The 19,828-nt window shown below is 37.8% G+C and overlaps 1 protein-coding gene across 1 annotated transcript in view; it reads left to right on the top strand.

Moving 5' to 3' along the window:
* ERI1 (exoribonuclease 1) overlaps positions 1 to 19,828 on the top strand; it is a 116,628-nt gene that overhangs the window by 46,822 nt on the left and 49,978 nt on the right. Inside the window, exon 3 of the mRNA XM_085641009.1 lies at positions 2,913 to 3,135. Coding sequence (XP_085497135.1) covers positions 2,913 to 3,135 — 223 coding nt within the window. The remainder of the gene's footprint in view (positions 1 to 2,912; positions 3,136 to 19,828) is intronic.

Below are 19,828 nucleotides of genomic sequence, written 5' to 3'. Positions count from 1 at the left end.
GCTACTTTAGTAGAGGTTGTCCAGAATGCTGCTGCTCAACAAACAAGGACGAAGTAAAATAATTTCTTTGGTTTGTCGAATTGTATGCAAAATTTGTGGAAGGCTTTGCATATAGACCTATAGTGTTAGACAACTTCTTAAAAACTAAGCAAAATGTGTATGGTCCTCAAAATGTAAAACAAAAATTGAGGAATTAAGGAGGCTATTGTTAAAGCTCCGGGCTTAAAAAGTTTTGATTCCAACCTAGAAAGCATCATTAAAACTGACACCAGTAATAAAGGAAGCGTGTTGTTGCAACAGACAGGAGAGGCAAGAAGTTAATTATTGCATTTGGCTCACATGCTTGATCGCCTGTGGAGGGAAAGTTCTATGTTATTGAAAAAAATATTTTTGGGGGGGGGAACCATGTGTGGTAAGTAGCAACTATAAGCCTTTGGTAAGACTGTTAACTGCTGAAGGCATGTTTCATGCTTCCACATGGATTGCTAGAATGTCCAGCCAGGAGTCTGCAGGATTTTATTTATAAAATCGAATGTGCCGGGCAAAAGTAATGTAATGGCAGACTTTTTATCTAGAACGCTTGTGGATATTCATGAATCCGGTAGAGTTATTGGGAGGCATATCAGATTGCATTAATTCATGACCAAGGTGAACCTGTTTTGGATGAGATGAAATGGAACAGCGGTGTAAAAATAATGCAAATTTACAGCAACTATTGAGTGTGGTGGTGCGAGGATGGCCCAAAAACTTCTAAATTTACTCCTGAGTTGAAACAATTTTGGGAAGTTCGAATGAGTTGTCTGTGGTGAGAGATTCTAATAGGAGGGTGGACAGGGTTGCGTCATCCATTACCTTTAGAGGTACTGTTGTTAACTTGTGTCATGAAGGCCATGGTGGTATTGTGACGACTAAACAGAGGGTTAAGAAGTGGTATTGGTGGCTAGGCTTGTAGAAAGAATGGCAAGGAAATGTGTAGTTTGTGCAAAGTCTGACAAATCTTTGAGGACATTGAGGCCTTTATATGTAACTTATTGTTCCAAGGAAGATTTGGGAAATGGTTGCAATTGACATTAAGGGACCCATTGGTTTTCAGTCTAATTCTACAGTTGCTTTGTTTAATGTGTTTGCAAGATGGCCAGTAGACAAAATTGTGGTTGAGGTGGATACTGATTCAGTGTTACATTTCATTGATAGAATTTTCATGGATGAAGGATTACCTGTTCGGATCATCAGTAATAACTGAGTTCAGTTTACTGCTCTGGCTAGGCAGGAGAAAATTATTTAGGAAATTTTAATCAAACACTGTTCTACTTCACTCTATAATCCCAGTGGCAATTGCATGATTGAATGATTTAAAAAAGTAATGAAGAATGCAGTGTAATTGCCAATTAAGAACATTGAGGACTGGGAGGTGATTTTAAAAATTGGTATGGATGTACAGGTCTAATATCCATGGTGCTTTGGAGGTATCTCTTTTTGAGGTCATGAGAGGAAAGGAGGCAAGAACTAAAAGTATTCCTGAATGTTGGTGGAATCCACCTAAACTAATTTATTTTGATAAGGAAGGTTACTGATACATATTTGAGCTACAAAGACACACACGATTCTAAGAATAGGTCTGGGGAGATTGCAATTAAGGAAGGCATATGGATAAAAGTAAAAAAAAAAACATAACTTGTAAGGAAAGGCGAGAGTGCGTTTCCACAATCTTTGAAAGTTTCAAATGTTTTGTGAAATGTTGTCCAATTGAGTAATGTGAAGGTGTGGAATCGCTAGAGGATAGCTGTCTTAAAAGTTGGCTGTGAAGGAGAGTTCTGTTAGGGCTATGGACATGTACAGGAATTGTTGTGATGGTGGGATTTCTTTGGCAGATGTCTATACTAGTAACAAAAGTTATGTTGACCTTGAAGATGAGGGTGATGCCACTTATGGTAAAAGTCCTGAGGGGGTCAACATGGATGAAACTAACAATGAACCGAGTGAGATCAGTGAGGAAAATTACATCTTGGATCGTCCTGGGGTTGCATTGGGAAGGTCTGCTGACACAGGAAACATTTCTCCTGAGCCTCGTATATAGTGTTAACATGTTGAGAATTTAGTTCTTCTTTTATTATTGAAAGGGGATGATTTGTTTTGTCGTACGTACAGAATGGATAATGTTGGCAGGCACAGTAGTATTTGTTTGTGTTTGACTGCCTCTGGGGTTTGCTCCCAGTGTTGTGGAACTGTTGGCGACGGGCAGAGCCTTGAGAGGGAATCTCCATGCCAGTTGCCTGGGGGAAGGGAGGAAGCGAGCTGTGCCTGCCATTGCTCTCATTGCTGGTACTCCAGTTCATTATTAAAGCTTTTTTCAAGTTCATCCAAGTTGATTATTTTACACCATAGTTACCCGCTTGTTGTTAACATATGACATTTTAGTGGATGTCTGTTGTGGTGTTGCAGTGCTAATTGCAGTTCTAGCAATAGCACTTTTAAAAGGCTTTTAAGAGATTCTAAAAGAACACCTACTTTTCAGTTTCAGTGTGCTATAACTCTGTCATTGTTGCACAAATCTTTTTTACTAAGTGATATAATTTGTGTCACTCTGCTGCTGGCAACTAGTCCTATAACTCCTGTTATGATACAAACAGTGATTGCTTTTTTTTGGCATGTGCTGTGGCTTGGCATGAAGAATCTAAAGGCCCATTCAGTAATTCCTCCTCATTGACATCCGACGTGTCTATTTACAACTATCTTTGATCCTGAACTTGAATTCTACATGCAGAGAATTTGTTTTTTTGTGATTTGTATTTCCTTGTATATTTTAAATTGTTCTATGATATGCATAATTTTTATGTAATCATTCTGTGGAAGCAGCACATACCGTTCAGTGAACCTGACTTGAGGTGCTTTTCTCTGTGTGTTCCCTCCAGGGGAGTAAAGGATGTTCTGAAAAAGAGGCTAAAGAACTATTACAAGAAGCAGAAGCTGAATTATCATCATCTTCTCCAAGACACCAGCAGTGGGGACACCTACTATGATTACATCTGCGTCATTGACTTTGAAGCAACGTGTGAAGAGGGCAACCAACTAGACTACATACATGAAATTATTGAATTTCCCATTGTCTTGGTGAACACTCGCACCCTTGAAATAGTATGTAAACCAGTTTATCAATATTCGTGCTTTGGGTCCAGAAATGTGTTGAATTCTGTATTTGCATTACAGAGGAAGTCCAGTTTTCCTTTATGTATTAAGTGCCAATGAGTTGTCAGTTCAATTGTGTGTAGAGCTTTGGACTTACCATGGCCCTTAATGCTTTATCTTTCTTTGTTGTTAAAACCGCAGCAGTAAAACAACTAAAATCTACCTTTCCCTGCATGTACTGTCAAATCAAAATAGACTCATTAGTTTAATCTTTGCCTTTTATAGTATAAAAAACATTATTGCATGATTATTTAAAACCTTTACAACATGAAAAGGTGACATCAGATCACAGTTTGCATATTCCTTAAGGTTACATCTTTTTTTAAGATCCAAGTTTAAAAAAACAATATATTTTTTTTTTTTAAATCACTGAGTCATATAAGGCCTATATTACATGTTACTAACATGGTGGTGCTAAAATAAAAAGTGCATACATATGTAAAGTTAAAACGCGAGGAGTTAGCATCATTACTTTAAGTGGGAGAATGTGATATTTATCTGGAAAGTTTGTGCAAATAGATCAGCATCTACTGTGCGTAAACTTTTGTATGAGCTGGAGCGTGTCTGTTGGTCACTAGGCGGAAGAAAGGGGGGGGAATGTCATTGGAGGGAAGAGGTTGATGGCGAGGGCCCAGTGGTGGTCAAGTTATCTGTCAGCCCATCGCATGCACGATTCTGAGCCTCTATCTTCCTAGAGACAAGGTCCATAAATTTGACCAAGGCACAATTCAGGGTGATATTCGAAGGAGCAAAGCAAGCCAAGACTGCTCGTCTGCAAGATCTTAAATCTTTAGCTATCCAACACCTTCGTAGCAGAGCCCTTCTGTCCTCCAAAAGGGTGGGACACAGGCACAATATGTGTGTTATGTCCGGTTTGTTGATTGCAGAGCCGACACATTGTCTGAGCCTTCCCCTTTTTCCACGCTGGGAGATGGCCGGCAGTTGAGATGACCCCCATTCTCAGCTTCATGAACTGTAGCTTTGTCCTTTTGTTGTAGGGGTTGTTTAAGTAGCACTGAGGTGTCAGTTGTTTATAGGTGCATAGGGTCATCAGCTGTGAATACGTGCAGAGACTGGCCCTGTCTTCTATTGAAGAGAGCAGTATTGTACTGATTTGTGCCAGCCTTTTAAATTCCTGATGGCTAGTCTGCAAGTCCCAGGTGGGTACAAAGCGAAGTGTGCTGATGGCTTGGTCAGATAGTGGTTACCCGCCGACCTATGGTTTGTGGTCAAGTCCAACCATAAGTGGTGGGCCAGGGTACCTTCCTTGGAGGCCCTAAGCTTGTGGCAGCTTATAGCAAAGACAGCCTTGCCGACCAGCGCCTGTCTACAAATTCTGAATTCAAATCTTATTTGAGCTGGTTATGTGTAGGAGGGGAGCTGGAAAACTGATCTGTAGATCTTTGTGAGCGTTTTGTCGAGTGCCCCGCTCTCCCGCCCTTTCAGAGCCTCGCACCCATATGTTAGAGTTGGATGAACCTTCGCCTGAGCAACCTGAAGAATCGGTGTAAAAATGGGGCCTTGCAGTTTTATGTGTACGGATCTGAGAGCAAACTAAAGTGCAGTGCCTTTCCTTTTAGGTTGAGCCTAGATTCAGCGCGGATTCGTTGCCCTGCGAGACTTGTAGTGGAGTAGGGAATAGAAGCCCCGCCCACTCTCGGCCCATATTTGCCATTGGCTTGTGTCATTGTCATTCCTAAAGGCTGACTTCTGATACGTAAATAGGCTGGTTATTCCCTCGTTAGTACCGCCTCGTCTTCATTTTTCACCTCCCATGACGACTTGCCCTTTTACTGCGGTTGTTACACTGTACTGGGTATTTACTCGTTAAGCTCTATTTTCTTTCTCGAGTTTCTCCTACTCCATGCACGACATGCTTTGGGGCCTTCTTTACAACCCTGCGCTCCCTCCTGTTGTCCGTGCCTTCTTTACGCCTCCCTCCATGCCTTCTTTACCCCGTGCCTACTTTACCCCCTCCCTTCCTTTGTCCGTGCCTTCTCGAACACCGCCCGCCGTCCCTCCCATTGTCTGTGCCTTCTTTACCCCTCGATTGTCCTTCCTTCCCGTTCTCCTTAAACACCCCCACCCGCCCTACCTCCCGTTGTCCGTGATGCCTACCATTTGCAATGCAATAGGTCTCGCATTTACGCGATTTTGAGCTATTGGCATTGTAAACGACAATGCATTTTATTTTTGGGGGTTTTTAAAACCTAAATAAAATGCATTGTCATTTACAATGCCAATAGCTTAAACTCGCATAAATTCGAGACCTATTGCATTGCAAATGCTTGTTTATTTCCGTCTTCCGGCTTGCATATCTGCCATTATCATTAAAAAGGACGCCTAGATACTTGTGGCAGTTGGTTGCTTCTAATTTCTCCTGGTCGGGAGACCATGATGGCTTTTGAGTTCTAGCGACTCGAACCTCAAGAATCTTGGTTTTCTTTTTGTTTGTTTGCAGGCCGTTCCTTGGAGAATGTGGCAATTGCATCCAGAAGGCATTGCAGACCAATCCTTTTTTTTTTTTTTTTTTTTTTTTTTTTTTGCTGTTAAGGACCAGGTCATCTGCTTGGAGAGGTAAGTCCACCCAGTTTGGGTGGATGCGAGTTTATGAGTTGAGGACCGACGACAGATCGGATATAAATAAGTTGAATAGAGTGGGCATAAGAACACAATCTTGCTTAAGGTCTTGCGTGGTGGTTATAGGCCATTAAAGACTCGATCAACCCCTGATCTTAATTCTGATCCAGGTATCATGATTCAGAAGCTGCAGAGCCCTAAGCAGGGTATTAGGAATGTTGAGGAGGGCAGTGTTCTGCCAGAGCTTCCCCCTATCAACCCTGTCGAATGCAGATTTGTAATCTATAAACCCCATATATGCGAGGCAGATGTTAGATTCCGCCTAGTCGATCGGAACAGAAAGCACAATAAAGTTCACTGTTGTCCCAGTGTGCCTTGTGAATCCAGTTTGATTAGGGGGGTATGATTTTTATTTGTCTCAGCCCATGATTGTAGAGGGCCCAGCAGCACAGAAGCGTAGTACTTCACTTTATCGATTAGAGCTATCACACGGTAGTTCCCAGGAGATTTTCTGTCACCCCCTTTGAAAATTGGTGCGAGTATCAAGCCACACCATGAAGGGGGGGGGGGGATACAGTTCTTTACCAATATGGATGAATAAAGCGGGGCTAGTTGGATACCCCAGAATGCTGGGTCGTTCTTATATAGAGTAGGCGGTATTCCGCCTGGGCCTGGAGCCCCATCCCTGTGTCCCTCAGCGATTTGTTTTTGAATTAGGGCCTTTGAGATGTGGTATCCGACAATTGCCTGGTCATGGTTCTCGATTAGAACTTCTGGGACACCACTGGCCGCATAGTCTTCCTCCTGCACAAGTAATTGGTCTGGTGATGGTTGGGCATTGAAATGATCATGTAGGAAGTGGTACCGCACTGGCTCCGAGATGTTGGCAGAAGCTACCTTAGGGAGAGAGCTCCCTAGTTTTTTAATGGTATGTCAAAACTTTGCGGAACTATTTGTCCTCATGTCGTGCAGTAGTTTAGCCCAGAAGGAATTCCAGATTTTCCTTTGGTGTTCACGTTTTGCCGTCTTAAGCTGTCTCGAGCCTCTTAGTTTGCATATTATTTTTGGGCCCATTGGTGACATTTTTAGATTGCTCCACAGCTGGTTGTTACTGTACTCTTATATGAAAGAAGAAAGACCAGTGTTGAAATCCCTATTAAATATTTGCAAGCGGGCTTTCTTCACTAATGTAATCAATCATTATGCCCACAGATAAGTGTCATACTGAGGTGTTTACTCTCTAAAATCTGGCACATACTCCCAAAAGAACAAATTGAGTGATGGATAAGTAAGAGTTTTCCTTACATTCACTTGCACTGTCTTGGAGATTTCTCGAAGAGTCAATAGATAGGCACTGCACTATTGTTGCTGCCTGCCAGAAAGAATTTAGTTAGTTTTGAAAAATACGTCTATATGAATTACAACTGCAATAAAAGCATAGATGATGCAAAAAATCCTATGGTTTTAAAATTTAAATATATTTTTGTATTTTTACTGTTATAAAAAGGCTTGCACAAAAATGACAATTTTGTTATTTTCTCAGAAAGGGTTATTCACAATTTCCAAAAATAGGGCGTAAATACCTATTTTTGCATTCAGTATTTTGCATGTTTATTGTAAAACGATTACCAAAATAAATCTTAGGATTAAAAAAAGTTTGTATTCCAAGTTGATCTCTCACTTTATATACAGTTTTATGTGTTTATTCCTTCATTTTCAGTCCTGCTCTTCAATTTGGAGTGCTGGAGATTTTGTGCATCAATAACTATGCGTTACAGATTTGTATTGTTTTGAGGGCCTGCCATTGGATGCTTTGACTTGGCACTAGCTGATGCTTAAATTGCTGCTCGTGTTTGTGACTGTCATGTGCATATGCATGTCCTACCTCAAGGTGGCATGAAAATTCTTCTTGCGAGATAGACCTATTCATTAAATTGACCTGTAAGGGACAGCTGTGTTGAAGGTTGTTGCCAGTAGGGAGTTTGCAAAATAGTTTGGTTAGTCTCAAACATAAATTTGATCAAAGTTGTCTAGATTGTAGGGCTTGTTTGCCAATTGCTATATTAGAGACATGTTTATACAAGGTGATTTTGTTTGAATCGGTGCGTCCCAAACATTTTAGAACCACAACCCACTTTTTAGAACACCAAACTTTCGCAAACCATCTAGCTTTATTGGTCATTAGGCAGGTATGCACATAAATGATAATTTGCGGAAATTGGGTTTTAGTGAATATTTATCATATGTGAATTACCAAGTAAAGGGTCTTGATCCTATTAAAATATTTGCGTCCATCAAACTTCATAATTTAAAAAACTACCTAGCCGCTGAATGTGTACAGTTTTATACACCGATATTTAAATGTTGTGGTGTTACAAAAAACTGCATCCTACAGCCTTTCCATTCACATTGTTTGTACCCCAGCAAGATTGTCACATATTTCAATTTACTTCCTCTGGCTGCAAAGCGAGAGGAGATTGTAAACACCAAATTTGACAGGATAAATATAGAATTTAAAGGCATCTTTATTTATTGCTATGACTGTAACGACACACCAAAAAATCGGCTTGCGACCCACAGTTTGGGATGGTTCAGATGATTAAGTTTTGTTAGTGAAGTTAGTGAGTTCCTACTGCCTGATGGAAATTTTGTATGATGTTTATTTTATGATTGCAGTCTTTTAGGGGGCGATTACTGACTTTTATCAATTTGAGGTGTGTTGCTTTGGCCAATATGTTTTTTTAGTATACTCCTAGATTACTGTTGCGGGTGTCCCTTTCTATTTTAACCTGTGTTATTACATTCAGTTTTTATAAGTTGAAGTCTGCTGGACCCTAGAGATTGTGACTTTGTTTCCTCTCTTTGTCCCACATCCCTTGTAGAGCAATATTTATAATTCCTGTGCATTCTCCTGCTTGTATCATTTGAGATGCCAAGGGTGTTAATTCTACTCCTTTTGAGGTTTTTCATTGCACTTTTTTTCACCAGCTAAAATGTGGTGTAATTGCTATCCCCATTCCAAGGTGAGCAGATTCAGAATTCTGAATCTACTTACCCTGTAACGTGGGATAACCTTCACAATTAGCCCGTTATTCACTATTCAGTGATTTATAAATTGGAATGCTGCTGTAATTGTGCATCTGTAAGATTACACTCCCTGGGTAATCGTAAATTGTTGGTGGTCTCAGAATGTGGTGTGTGTGTATGTATATGTATGTATGTGTATATATATATCCTTGCAGGCATAGAGTGACGCATAAATTATGCAAAAAAGGAGAGAACTCTGGGTAGTTCCCAAGTTTAGGTGGATGGCAGCTCGTGTACAGAGCACCATCAACACCAGCGACACTCTAAATTTGCTCACCTCAAATGTCTGCTTTTCTATCAAAGTTTTTAAGCATAGGATTAGCACAATGCTATCCACGCCGAGCTGTAAAATGACAAAAGCCATGCTTAAAAACTTTGATCCAAAGCTATAATACTGTGCCTGGAGTGATAAATGGCTTTTGTCATCTTACAGATCGGCGTGGATAGCAATGTGCTAATCCTATGCTTAAAGACTTTGCTGTACTAATGGCAAAAGACTTTGTCCATTTCTATCTCGGCGTGGATAGCATTGTGCTAAAACTATGCTTAAAAACTTTGATAGAAAAGCAGACATTTGAGGTGAGCAAATTTAGAGTGTCGCTGGTGTTGATGGTGCTCTGTACACGAGCTGCCATCCACCTAAACTATATATATATATATATATATATATATTCAGTGAAAAAACCATAGGTTTCACACATGTTATAGTTAGCTGGACATTTTACTCGTAAAAAACCAATGAAATTGCCCCGTTATAGTTAGTTCAGCTAACTATAACTCGCGCGCCCGCAATGCACTGCTGATGACGTCACATATTACATCACTCATGACATGGTCAGTGACATCACTCATGACATCACTGATGACATCTCAAATGACATCACTGATGACATCATCCAGTGAATGTGTGTTTTTCTGAAAATTAAATATGTTTTATATATGTATATCTCAAGGTTGATAGAAGAATAAATGGGTATATTACTGTCTAAATGGATGATTTCTTTTTGAAAAATTGATTGTGTAACTGACTGATTAAGTGTATCATAGTGAATACATGGCTTAGTGAGTAATATTTAAATATGTAAATATCTGTATCATTTTTTCACTTTGTGTATAAGTGGCTGCATGGGTTGGTGAGTAGCTACATGGGTGTCTATATAGGTTATTAGTTGGTTTTTTTGAGTATTAGTCTGAGTGTCTGCATGGTTCGGTGGGGGGTATGACGTAGTGCATAGGTGCATGAATGAGTGACTCACTGTTTGTATGTGTTGAACAGAGCATGTGTGCAGGACTGCATGGGTGGATGCGTGTGTGTATTGGTGTGTTAGTGAGTGAATGACTGTCTGAATAGTGTCTTTATGAGTAACTACATATGTTTTAAACTAGTATATGTGACTATTGGTGTATATATGTGAGTATATGTGAGAGGGAGAGATTGAAAGAGTTCCTGTATGAATAAGTATGTGTTTCTATAAGTGATTGTTTAAAAGACTAAGTATGTGTAAGTTTCCGTAGAAGTAAGTGTGGTGGTGTGTGTATAACTGTATATGCAGGTGAATGTATGTTTGATTCTTTATTAGCATGAGTGACTATGTGTGTGAGTAACTCTATGGATGAGTGGCATTATGTAACAGGATGTATAGGTGTATGAGTACATATGATGAGTGAGTACATGTATGAGTGACTGTATAGGACTGTTGGTGAATGAGTGGATGTGTATGTTGATCTTAGAATTACTGAAGAGGTTGTTGTAACTGGTATTGGTATGTCCATTGTTTTGAAAATTTTAGTCTCTATTTTTGAATGTGTGTATCAAAGCTTATATTAAGGTGAGAGGAGGTCTGCCACTCTATCACAAGGATGATGTCATCAGTGATGTCATCAGTGATGTCATTTGAGATGTCATCAGTGATGTCATGAGTGATGTCACTGACCATGTCATGAGTGATGTAATATGTGACGTCATCAGCAGTGCATTGCGGGCGCGCGAGTTATAGTTAGCTGAACTAACTATAACGGGGCAATTTCATTGGTTTTTTACGAGTAAAATGTCCAGCTAACTATAACATGTGTGAAACCTATGGTTTTTTCACTGAATTTCTAAGGTTTTTTAAATGCTAATTCCTAACTATAACGTGTGTGAAACCTATGGTTTTTTCAGTGAATTTCTAAGGTTTTTTAAATGCTAATTCCTAACTATAACGTGTGTGAAACCCATGGTTTTTTTCAGTGAATTTGCAAGGTTTTTTAAATGCTAATTCCTTACTATAACGTGTGTGTAACCCATGGTTTTTTCAGTGAATTTGCAAGGTTTTTTAAATGCTAATTTTTTTTTTTATTCTTCATTTTTTTCAAACATATTTTTAATTTAATTTTCTTTCATTTTATAAAGACTATGCTTAAATTTTTAAAATCCTTAAATATTTTTTTTTAATATATTTTTTTAAAATAAACATGTAAAATTTATTACCAGATTTTTTTTTTTTTTTTTTTTTTTTTTTTTTTTAGTACGCGTACCGTAAGCTCACGGTAAGCGTACGGTTTACGCAACGTCCGTAATCTATCTACGCTGCTTGCGTATAGTTACGCAATTTGCGTAGCCGCGCGTACTGCGCGTGGGACGCGTGCGCGCTTACGCCACACGCGCACGTTACGCGGAAGTGCCGGGGAGTGACTGTTATGCGCATGCGCGGAAGCGCGTGTCTTTTTTACGCGCACGCGTACTTTTTGCCGTAAGCGTACCGTAAGCGTACCGTAAGCGTACGGTAGGTCATGTGATCATGAAACACAACTTTTGATTGGTTGAAAGTACTTTCAGTTCTAGAACTCTCCTACACCACACCCATTCCCCTCATTTCTGCTTGTGATCCCTTGGGAGAAGGAGCTGGTTTGTCTTTGGGATACGATGGCAGAACAGCAGAGCTCTTCTGAGAGTGAGGCTAGCACCAGCAGCACTGTCTTGAGGCAGAGAGCGAGGAAAGTAAAGCCTTCTTATGTTTGGGATTATTTTACTTTTCCAGAAGGCCAGCAAAAGGTGAATGCACCCTTAGTTACTTGCAAGCTGTGTAAGCGTGTACTTTCTAGAGGTAATCCTAACAGGAAGTATTCCTTTGGGAATCACACCATGAAGAGACACCTCCAGGATGTACACAGAAGGACACATGGTCATCTTTTTGGAGGTAACTCTTCAGAAAGACGAGCCAGTACATCCACAGCAGCTCAGCCTGGACCATCACCTGCAGGGCTTACTCCTTCTTCTGCAGGTCAGGTGAGCCCTTCATCTGTGGGGGGAGAATCTCCTTTTGCTGGCCCTCTGGAAATGAACCTTCGATTTCGGAAGGTTGATATTCATTGCACATTTTGTAAAGGTCTAATTTGTCATAGGGAGACCAGTGTTTCCCTAGTGAACAACAAAATAGATCAGCACATTTGTAGCTATGAATAATTTTCCCATGCTTCCTTTCCTCTGTCCCTGCATGAACACAACGGTTCTTTTAAGAGCCAACCTTATCTTCCATCTTTTTTTTACTTGTTTTTAAAAACTTTTTTTTTTTTTTTTACCGTACGCGTACGGTAAGCGTACCTTTTTTTTATTTTTTAAAAAAAAACACTAAAAATCATTTATCACATTACAAAGTCCTTGAGAGACTACAATTTTTATTATTGACTTACCATACTCACTCAAAAAAATATTTATTCATTTGTTTTTTTAAAAAATAGTTTTTAAAATGGTTGTAGTTTCCGAAAATTTTCTATATCGATCTGAAAATAAAGAAAAAAGTATTAATATTTTTAAACCATTTTATAATACAGTACACATATTTACATTTTTTACCAAAAAATATTTTTGCCTTATTTTTGCTGTTTTCAGAATATATTGCATTTCACTATTAATTGTGAAAGCAATTGCATTCATCATTTTACAGCGGGCAAAAAAAATTAACAATCACAAAGATTGTATTAAAAAAGCCCAGAATCTCTTCTCACTTAAACTTATCCTTACAGAAATGCATATTATTCTAAAAAAATATCATCTAAAAACAATACTTTTTTCTTTAAAATACCGTCTGATATGTTTGTTTGAGAAGTATAATCACAATATTATATCTCAAATAACTCCAAAATACATCTGATTTTATTTCCTTTAGGCCAAATAGTATTTTTTTTTTTTTTCCTGGAATAAATTTCCAAGGGAAATCCATTAAAATTCTAAAGTTTAATCTGTCCAGATCTCACCGATTCTCTGTAACATTTTGGTTCACGAAAATTTTTTGAATAATTTATTTAGTCCACAATAGAATTGCTTACTTTTCCACATGGCCAAATAGTAATTTTTTAAATCATTTTTGAAAAAAATTTCCAATGGCAGTTCAATAGCATTCCAAAATTTTAAATGTGCAGAAGTTACCGATTATCTCTAAATTATTGGTTTTTCAAAATTGCATTAAAAATTAAAAAAGTCCACATTACAATTGGTTATCTTTCCTTTAGGCCAAATGATAATTTTAAAAATATTTTTTCTACAAAATTGCAATGGTAATCCAGTAAAATGGTAAAATTATTTTGTCCAGATCTTGCCAAGTCTCTCTAAAATTTAGGTTTCAGGAAGATTAGATAGGAATTTGCTAAATCAAAAGGCAAACGTTGTTTGAAAATCAATTGGGAATCATTACACAGTGTCCAGCCTTTTTCACATTTTAGATAAACTGTGTAATGTCCAGAAGTAACAGTAGGTCCATCATGGAAAATTATTGCAACAGTGACAAAAGTTTTTCCTGAAATTGATAATTGCTGTCCTGTAAACTTCTTTATTAAAGTATCCAATTTTGATCCATCAGCTCTACATCGTTGCATCATTAAAATTACATACTGTCCGTATTCCCTTAAAATTAATGTTGATAACATGTCAGAATTACACTCACCACATTTCATGCTATGATTAGCATCTTTAACTAATTTTGCAAAAGTGACTGTTTTACTCTCTGGCAATGTCAAATAAATAAACCTTTCATTATCAACAATAGAGCCACATATATTATAACAATTATCACAACTATGTTCCCATTTATAAGAGAGACCAAAAAAAATGTCAATGGGAACTCCTTCTTCTTCCACTACCTGAAGAAAATACATCAAAAATTCGTGTGCATCTTGCTGTTCATTTTGAGAAAACTGTGTTCGTCCTGAACATACATCTAAAAGTTTTCTAATGTCAGTAGCACTTTCTATTTGAGTTTTATCTTTACTCAGCTTTTGAAAAAGGAGACTCAGCTCTGAACAGAATCTTTTTCCCTGATTTACTATTATCTGCTCTTGCAAACTTTCCAGATAAAATGCAACATTCAGCACTACATTTGCATAGCAGTTGACACCAGAGCTATTTTCAAAATGACATCCTACAACCTGTTCTTCATTTTCCTTTTTCTTTTTGCTTGCAATTACATCACTCCTCTTTTTTTTCCTCTTCTCTATATCTTCATTACAGATATTCTCATTTCTCCTTTTACGAGAAACTACACGTTTCTCCAACACAGGATACTGACCTAAATGAGGAGCATAGCTTCTTCTTAATCTATTATACTCCTTTACACAGTTTGTATCAGCACTAACTTTTGAGTCATCAAAGTCTATCATGAATAAACCTGATAATGTTTTGACTCGTGACAAAGCTACATATGCCGTACCTTCTTTGAACACAGTTGAACCAATGTTCACAAATGCACAATCTACAGTCAATCCTTGAGACTTGTGAATAGTTACAGCATATGCTAGAGAAAACGGAAACTGCTTCCTACGTACATATAAGTCTTTCACAAGCATAAAACGAACTGTACAACGACAAATATCTTTAACTTCTTCTATCTGATCAAATTTTATTTTTAAACATTCAATTCCTTCTTTTTTCTGATAATTAATAAAACCCACAACTCTTCCCATTGCTCCATTCACTAAGCCTTTCTCAACATCCAAATTTCTCCTTAAAAACACTCTACAGTTCATGCAAACATATAGATTTTTTTCTAATCCTGCTGTTTTGGAGATGTTCTTCTCTAGTGAGTCCAATTTATTTTTCAGTTTGCCTGTTACTGTGACAGTAATTCTTCCATCCTCAATTTTGTCCACTGCTTCCAATTTCCTGATGTCTTCCTTTTCCAATTTCAAAAGCTCCTCATTAAATATTGAGCATTCACGTAGAGTTGGCATTAAGCAGATGACACTTTTGTTTTCTGCAATATTCTTGTATATTTTCTCTGCAACTATTTCTTCCTTTGGAAATAAATTATGTAGCAGCCGACTCTGTAATGCTTTTTTCCCAACTTCTGTGAGTATTCCAATCCTGATATCTTTCAGAATACTTCCATATTCTTCATCGTTTGCTTGCCTCATATTAGTTGTAAGTTCCTTGTACTCAAAGAAGGACCAAATATTTGTATTTCCAATGCTTCCCAATGACTTCTTCGTGTCTTCATGTGTCACAGTATTAAACACTGGGTGTCCTTTAACTGGAGTAAGTTGCAAAAGATCCTCAAAAACTATGACGTGTTTTCCACCAAATAACACGTCATAGTCTGTCTTCAAAATTTGCTGCATTCTTAAATGCACAAAGGCAAGCATTAAGTTCGATACCATGCTCACCTCATCAATAATGAGAACTTGCATCTTCTTCAATACTCTTGAAACTTCCAAGGATGCTTCTCCAGTTAGCTTGTTGAATTGTATTTTGTTCTCATGCTCCACTGGTAACATTAGCAAACGATGTAAGGTGATTCCTTTTATGTTATATGCTGCTAACCCAGTTGGAGCAGTAACCACACAAGACAAAGTAGAATCCGTTTTTTGCTTTAGGTAGCTTCTGATGACTTTAATTAGGAAACTTTTTCCAGTGCCAGCTTGTCCGCTTACATACATCCTGATTGGATGAAATGATGTGCATGAGCACTCTTTTTTGATATGTAGAAATCCGTGATCAATTTTGTTTTTGATCTCTTCATAAATTTGTTGCTGCTCTTGATTCAGTTGTCTTTCCAAATTTTCTAAGTCTATAAATTCTTCTTGACCTTGATTCATAGCCGTTTCCACTTCATTCATGGCTATTGATGCTTCATTTTCAACGATTGGTTGTCCTAGGGGATCTTGACTGTATGTTCCTGAACTTTGGCTGTCCTGAGAACTGTCTCTAGCTATTTCTGCTGCAATTGTAGTTTCCTGTTCAATTTCTTCATTTAACATTTGCAGATAAGTTGAGAATGTACTGCATTGTATGCTGTCTTTACAAGCATTAAAAGAATCTTCATAGCTCTGGAATTCTCCCAGTAGTTCATCCTCTGTACGCCATGGTTTAAACAACTGTAAAAGAGCCAAGTAGTAAAATTCTTTCTTGTCGGTAGTGTCGCAACTCAGCTTCCGGTGATTTATCAAACTTCCTTTGGTTTGCTTCACCAAACATCCTTCTTCACCAACAACTTTATATTTTCCACTGTTGATGTCTTCTGCAGCTTTCCGTGAATAAATGTAGTTCTGTAACACTTCATAGAGACACATGTTCTCCAGATGATGACTTCTCTTGGGATAATATGTGTCCAACATGTTTGTTTTCAATATATCTGTACTTTCTGGGTCATTCTCAGCCAAATATTCAATTTCTCCAACAGATTTCAGTACCCGATTTCTCATTGCTGCAAGGCCTAAACTTGCCCAAATTATTCTTCTTGACTTCGAGTAGAGACTTGCAGAAGATAACCTATCTGAACATTCGTAGGATCCAATTTCTCGATGCGATAACATCTTCAAACTGAAACTGTACAGCTTCTTACTGACAGTCTTCTCGTGAGAAATCTCTTCCCACATTTCCTTCAATTCTGTTTTTTCTGATTTCGTAATGTAAGACGTTACATATCGAGCAACAGCAATGGAATTGTCAGCAACATACTGTATATCCATGTTAGCGTTCCACATGGATAAAATGACTGGGTTGTAGTCATTTATATTTTTAGATTCTTCTTTTCTTTTAAGGTTGTAGGTATTCTTAGGTGATTTTCTTGTGATAGTATGTCTCACAGCTGACATAAAACTGTTGACTCTTCCATTTGAAAGAACAGGTCTAGGAAATCCAAATCGACATTTAGTGTAGTATTTTTCTTTGCTCTTGTATTTCCTTCGACAGTATTTTCCACACCGATGACTTTGGAAACGTAGAACTTGCTCCTTTAACTTGTTCTCTTCTGTGCTTTTTGGTATAGCACATGTTGCATATTCTTCAATGTAAGATAACACTGCTTCATCAGTATCTGTTCCAAACTTTGGGGCATCCTTGATCCACAGCAGCATATGAATATGAGGAGCACCTCTTGCCTGGTACTCTTTTCTCCAAAAGAAATCCACTACTTCTCCAAGGGGTGGATTTTTTTTATTGCAGATGAAGGACATCATAGCCTCAAATCTATGATTGAAATATCTGCAAACATTAACCGGATCCAATGAGCACAGTTCTCCTGCTGTCTTGTATTCGATGTTTTTAATGTTTGAATTGGCCTCTCGTAGAAAATCCAGTAAATCATCCCAAGCGTACTCGGCACAGCTTAGGGTAAGGAACCATGTTGGTGTTCCTAAATTGCGTAACATGCATTTTAGTTCACCATGGCGTCGGTACCAATATTCATTTGTCCCACGCTGACAAGCCATCAGATTGATCAGTTGTGTTTCCAAATGATCATCTCGGTGCTGCACTTTCTCCATAAAATCCTTAGCAGACACATTTTGTAAATGAACTCCACTTTTTAAAATGTGATTTACTGCATAAGACAGTGCAGACAAGTCGCTTTCAAATAAAAGATGGAACAAATAAGGAATACTTTGTCGAAATCTGGGATCTTCAGCATATAGTCTTGTAGTTCGATACTCTGAAGCTGGAATCTGTTCTGGACGTTCATCGTATCGTCCTCCTTTTCCTTTAGGAAACAGCTGGGGAAAACATCGAGCTTCCAAGCTCTCCTCCCATACACTCACGGGATTTCCTTTTGCTTTCTTCATCTGAAAGAGATCAATATTGTCTCCCATAACTTCTTTCGAATGGAGAGGATGTATGCTAAAATGTTCATAAATTTCTTCTTCCTTTGACTTGTCCACTTTTTCAATTTGTCCAGTTGGTGTTTCTGTGTCTCCTTGTAAATCTTCTTCTTCTTCTTCTTCTTCTTCTATATAAATTGATTCATACCATTTGTTATTTTTTTTCAAATACAAATTTGCTCTTTGTACTTTCCGCACATCTACCAGCTCCTGCCAAATCTTCTTATTCTTTGTAGGTACACCATTAACCAGAATAATTAATGGTTCAGTTTCCAAAGTATCCGCATCAATAGTTTCCATATTTTTTTTCAAATCCAAGGGCAAATACACCACTCTACCTTTTAAACCTCTCAGTAAATCTGAAGGAGGTAATTTACCAGTTTTGGGCTCCATACGTACTATGGTCTGGAACGGATGAACACATTGAATGAGTATAGACTCATATGTATTTAATTCAGAAAGTTCAGCAGGAATAGCATCCAATTCTAAATTATTATGTACAGCTCTGGTCGGCATTCTATTTTCCTCTAACTTGTTATAACAGTATTTACAAATACGCTGATCTTCACCCAATTCAAAACAATTTTCTAGAAATATATATGTGGCAAAATCCTTCCACTTATAATTATCTTCATTTTCACTCTTTCTGTAGAGATCAACATTCCTAGTTTGTTTTCTATAATGAGTTCTGCGGCAACAAATACAAGTAAAATTTGGTCTTTCATTAGAGACTATTGCAAATTTTGTTATGTGATCATTAAATGTGTTACTTACAGAGGGTTCTACATTCTCTTCCACTTCTTCCTCATTTACTGTGTCCTTCTCTGCACTGTTTTGTTCAGGACCAAAGTAACAAAACTGAATTTCATCAACAACCTTCTCTACATCTGATACCGTTCCTCGGAACAGAGCCCTATTCAATTCATTTAACTTTATTGCTGGACTTTTGGCAAAATACAACCGTCTCACAAACTTTCTCATTTCAGTATGATGAACAGCCAGCATCCTAAAATGATGGAAAACACTATTGCACACTTTTCTAGATAGACAAGCAAGAGAATGACCCTGCAAACCAGTATTCTCTCTCACTCTGCATGGATCCAGACTTTGAAGCACCTTAATCTTTTGTTTTACACTTTTTTTACTATATTCTCTTAGAAACTCTCGAAATCTGTCAATAGATTCCTGACGCACAGTGCAAATACTACTACAATTCCAAGTGTACACTGGGGCTTTAGGACGTCTCCCCATTGCCTCATCTGCCATCACTTGTACCTCATCTCTTGGAACCATTATCTCCTTCTCCATTATGCAACCATTTTTTACTTCGTATGAACGACCTCTGGTGTCAACTGCATGCAGCAAACTATTACTTTGAAAATAGCTCTCTTCATTAAAAAAAGGTTCACTACTTGAACTATGCATCCACTTTCCTAAAAACACTTTACAAAAGTTTGTTCTGTTCACTACTCTTTTGCTTTTGCTTTGTGATTTCAGTACATTAACCATTTTATCTAATGTACGCATCCTATTCAAAATTAATATGAATAGTTTCCTTTTTAATTCTAATGCTTTTGCTGCAATGGCTTCAATTTCTTTTTTTCTCTTGTAATATTTAGCCTTTTGCTTATATTTCTTTATATCCTTTATCAAATTGGACATAACTCTTCTCTGAAACATTTTTCTACGTATCTCTTTAAATGCTGTTTTTCTGTTTATGTTAAACTTTTCAATTGCAGAAGGTATATTTGCATTAACTAAATTCTCAATTTTTTGCTGTTCTCTATGTTTTGTTACATTTTTCCGAGAACAGACATTTTGTACATTTTTCTTTGTTTTAAATATTTTGTTTAGGAATTGTTTTTTTTGCTTACCAGAAGATTTTTTCTTTTTCCCAACATCAGCATCT

The sequence above is a fragment of the Triturus cristatus genome, chromosome 2_2 (assembly GCF_964204655.1).
Source record: "Triturus cristatus chromosome 2_2, aTriCri1.1, whole genome shotgun sequence".
Classification (NCBI taxonomy): domain Eukaryota; kingdom Metazoa; phylum Chordata; class Amphibia; order Caudata; family Salamandridae; genus Triturus; species Triturus cristatus.
This window is presented reverse-complemented; position numbering and strand designations above follow the sequence as displayed.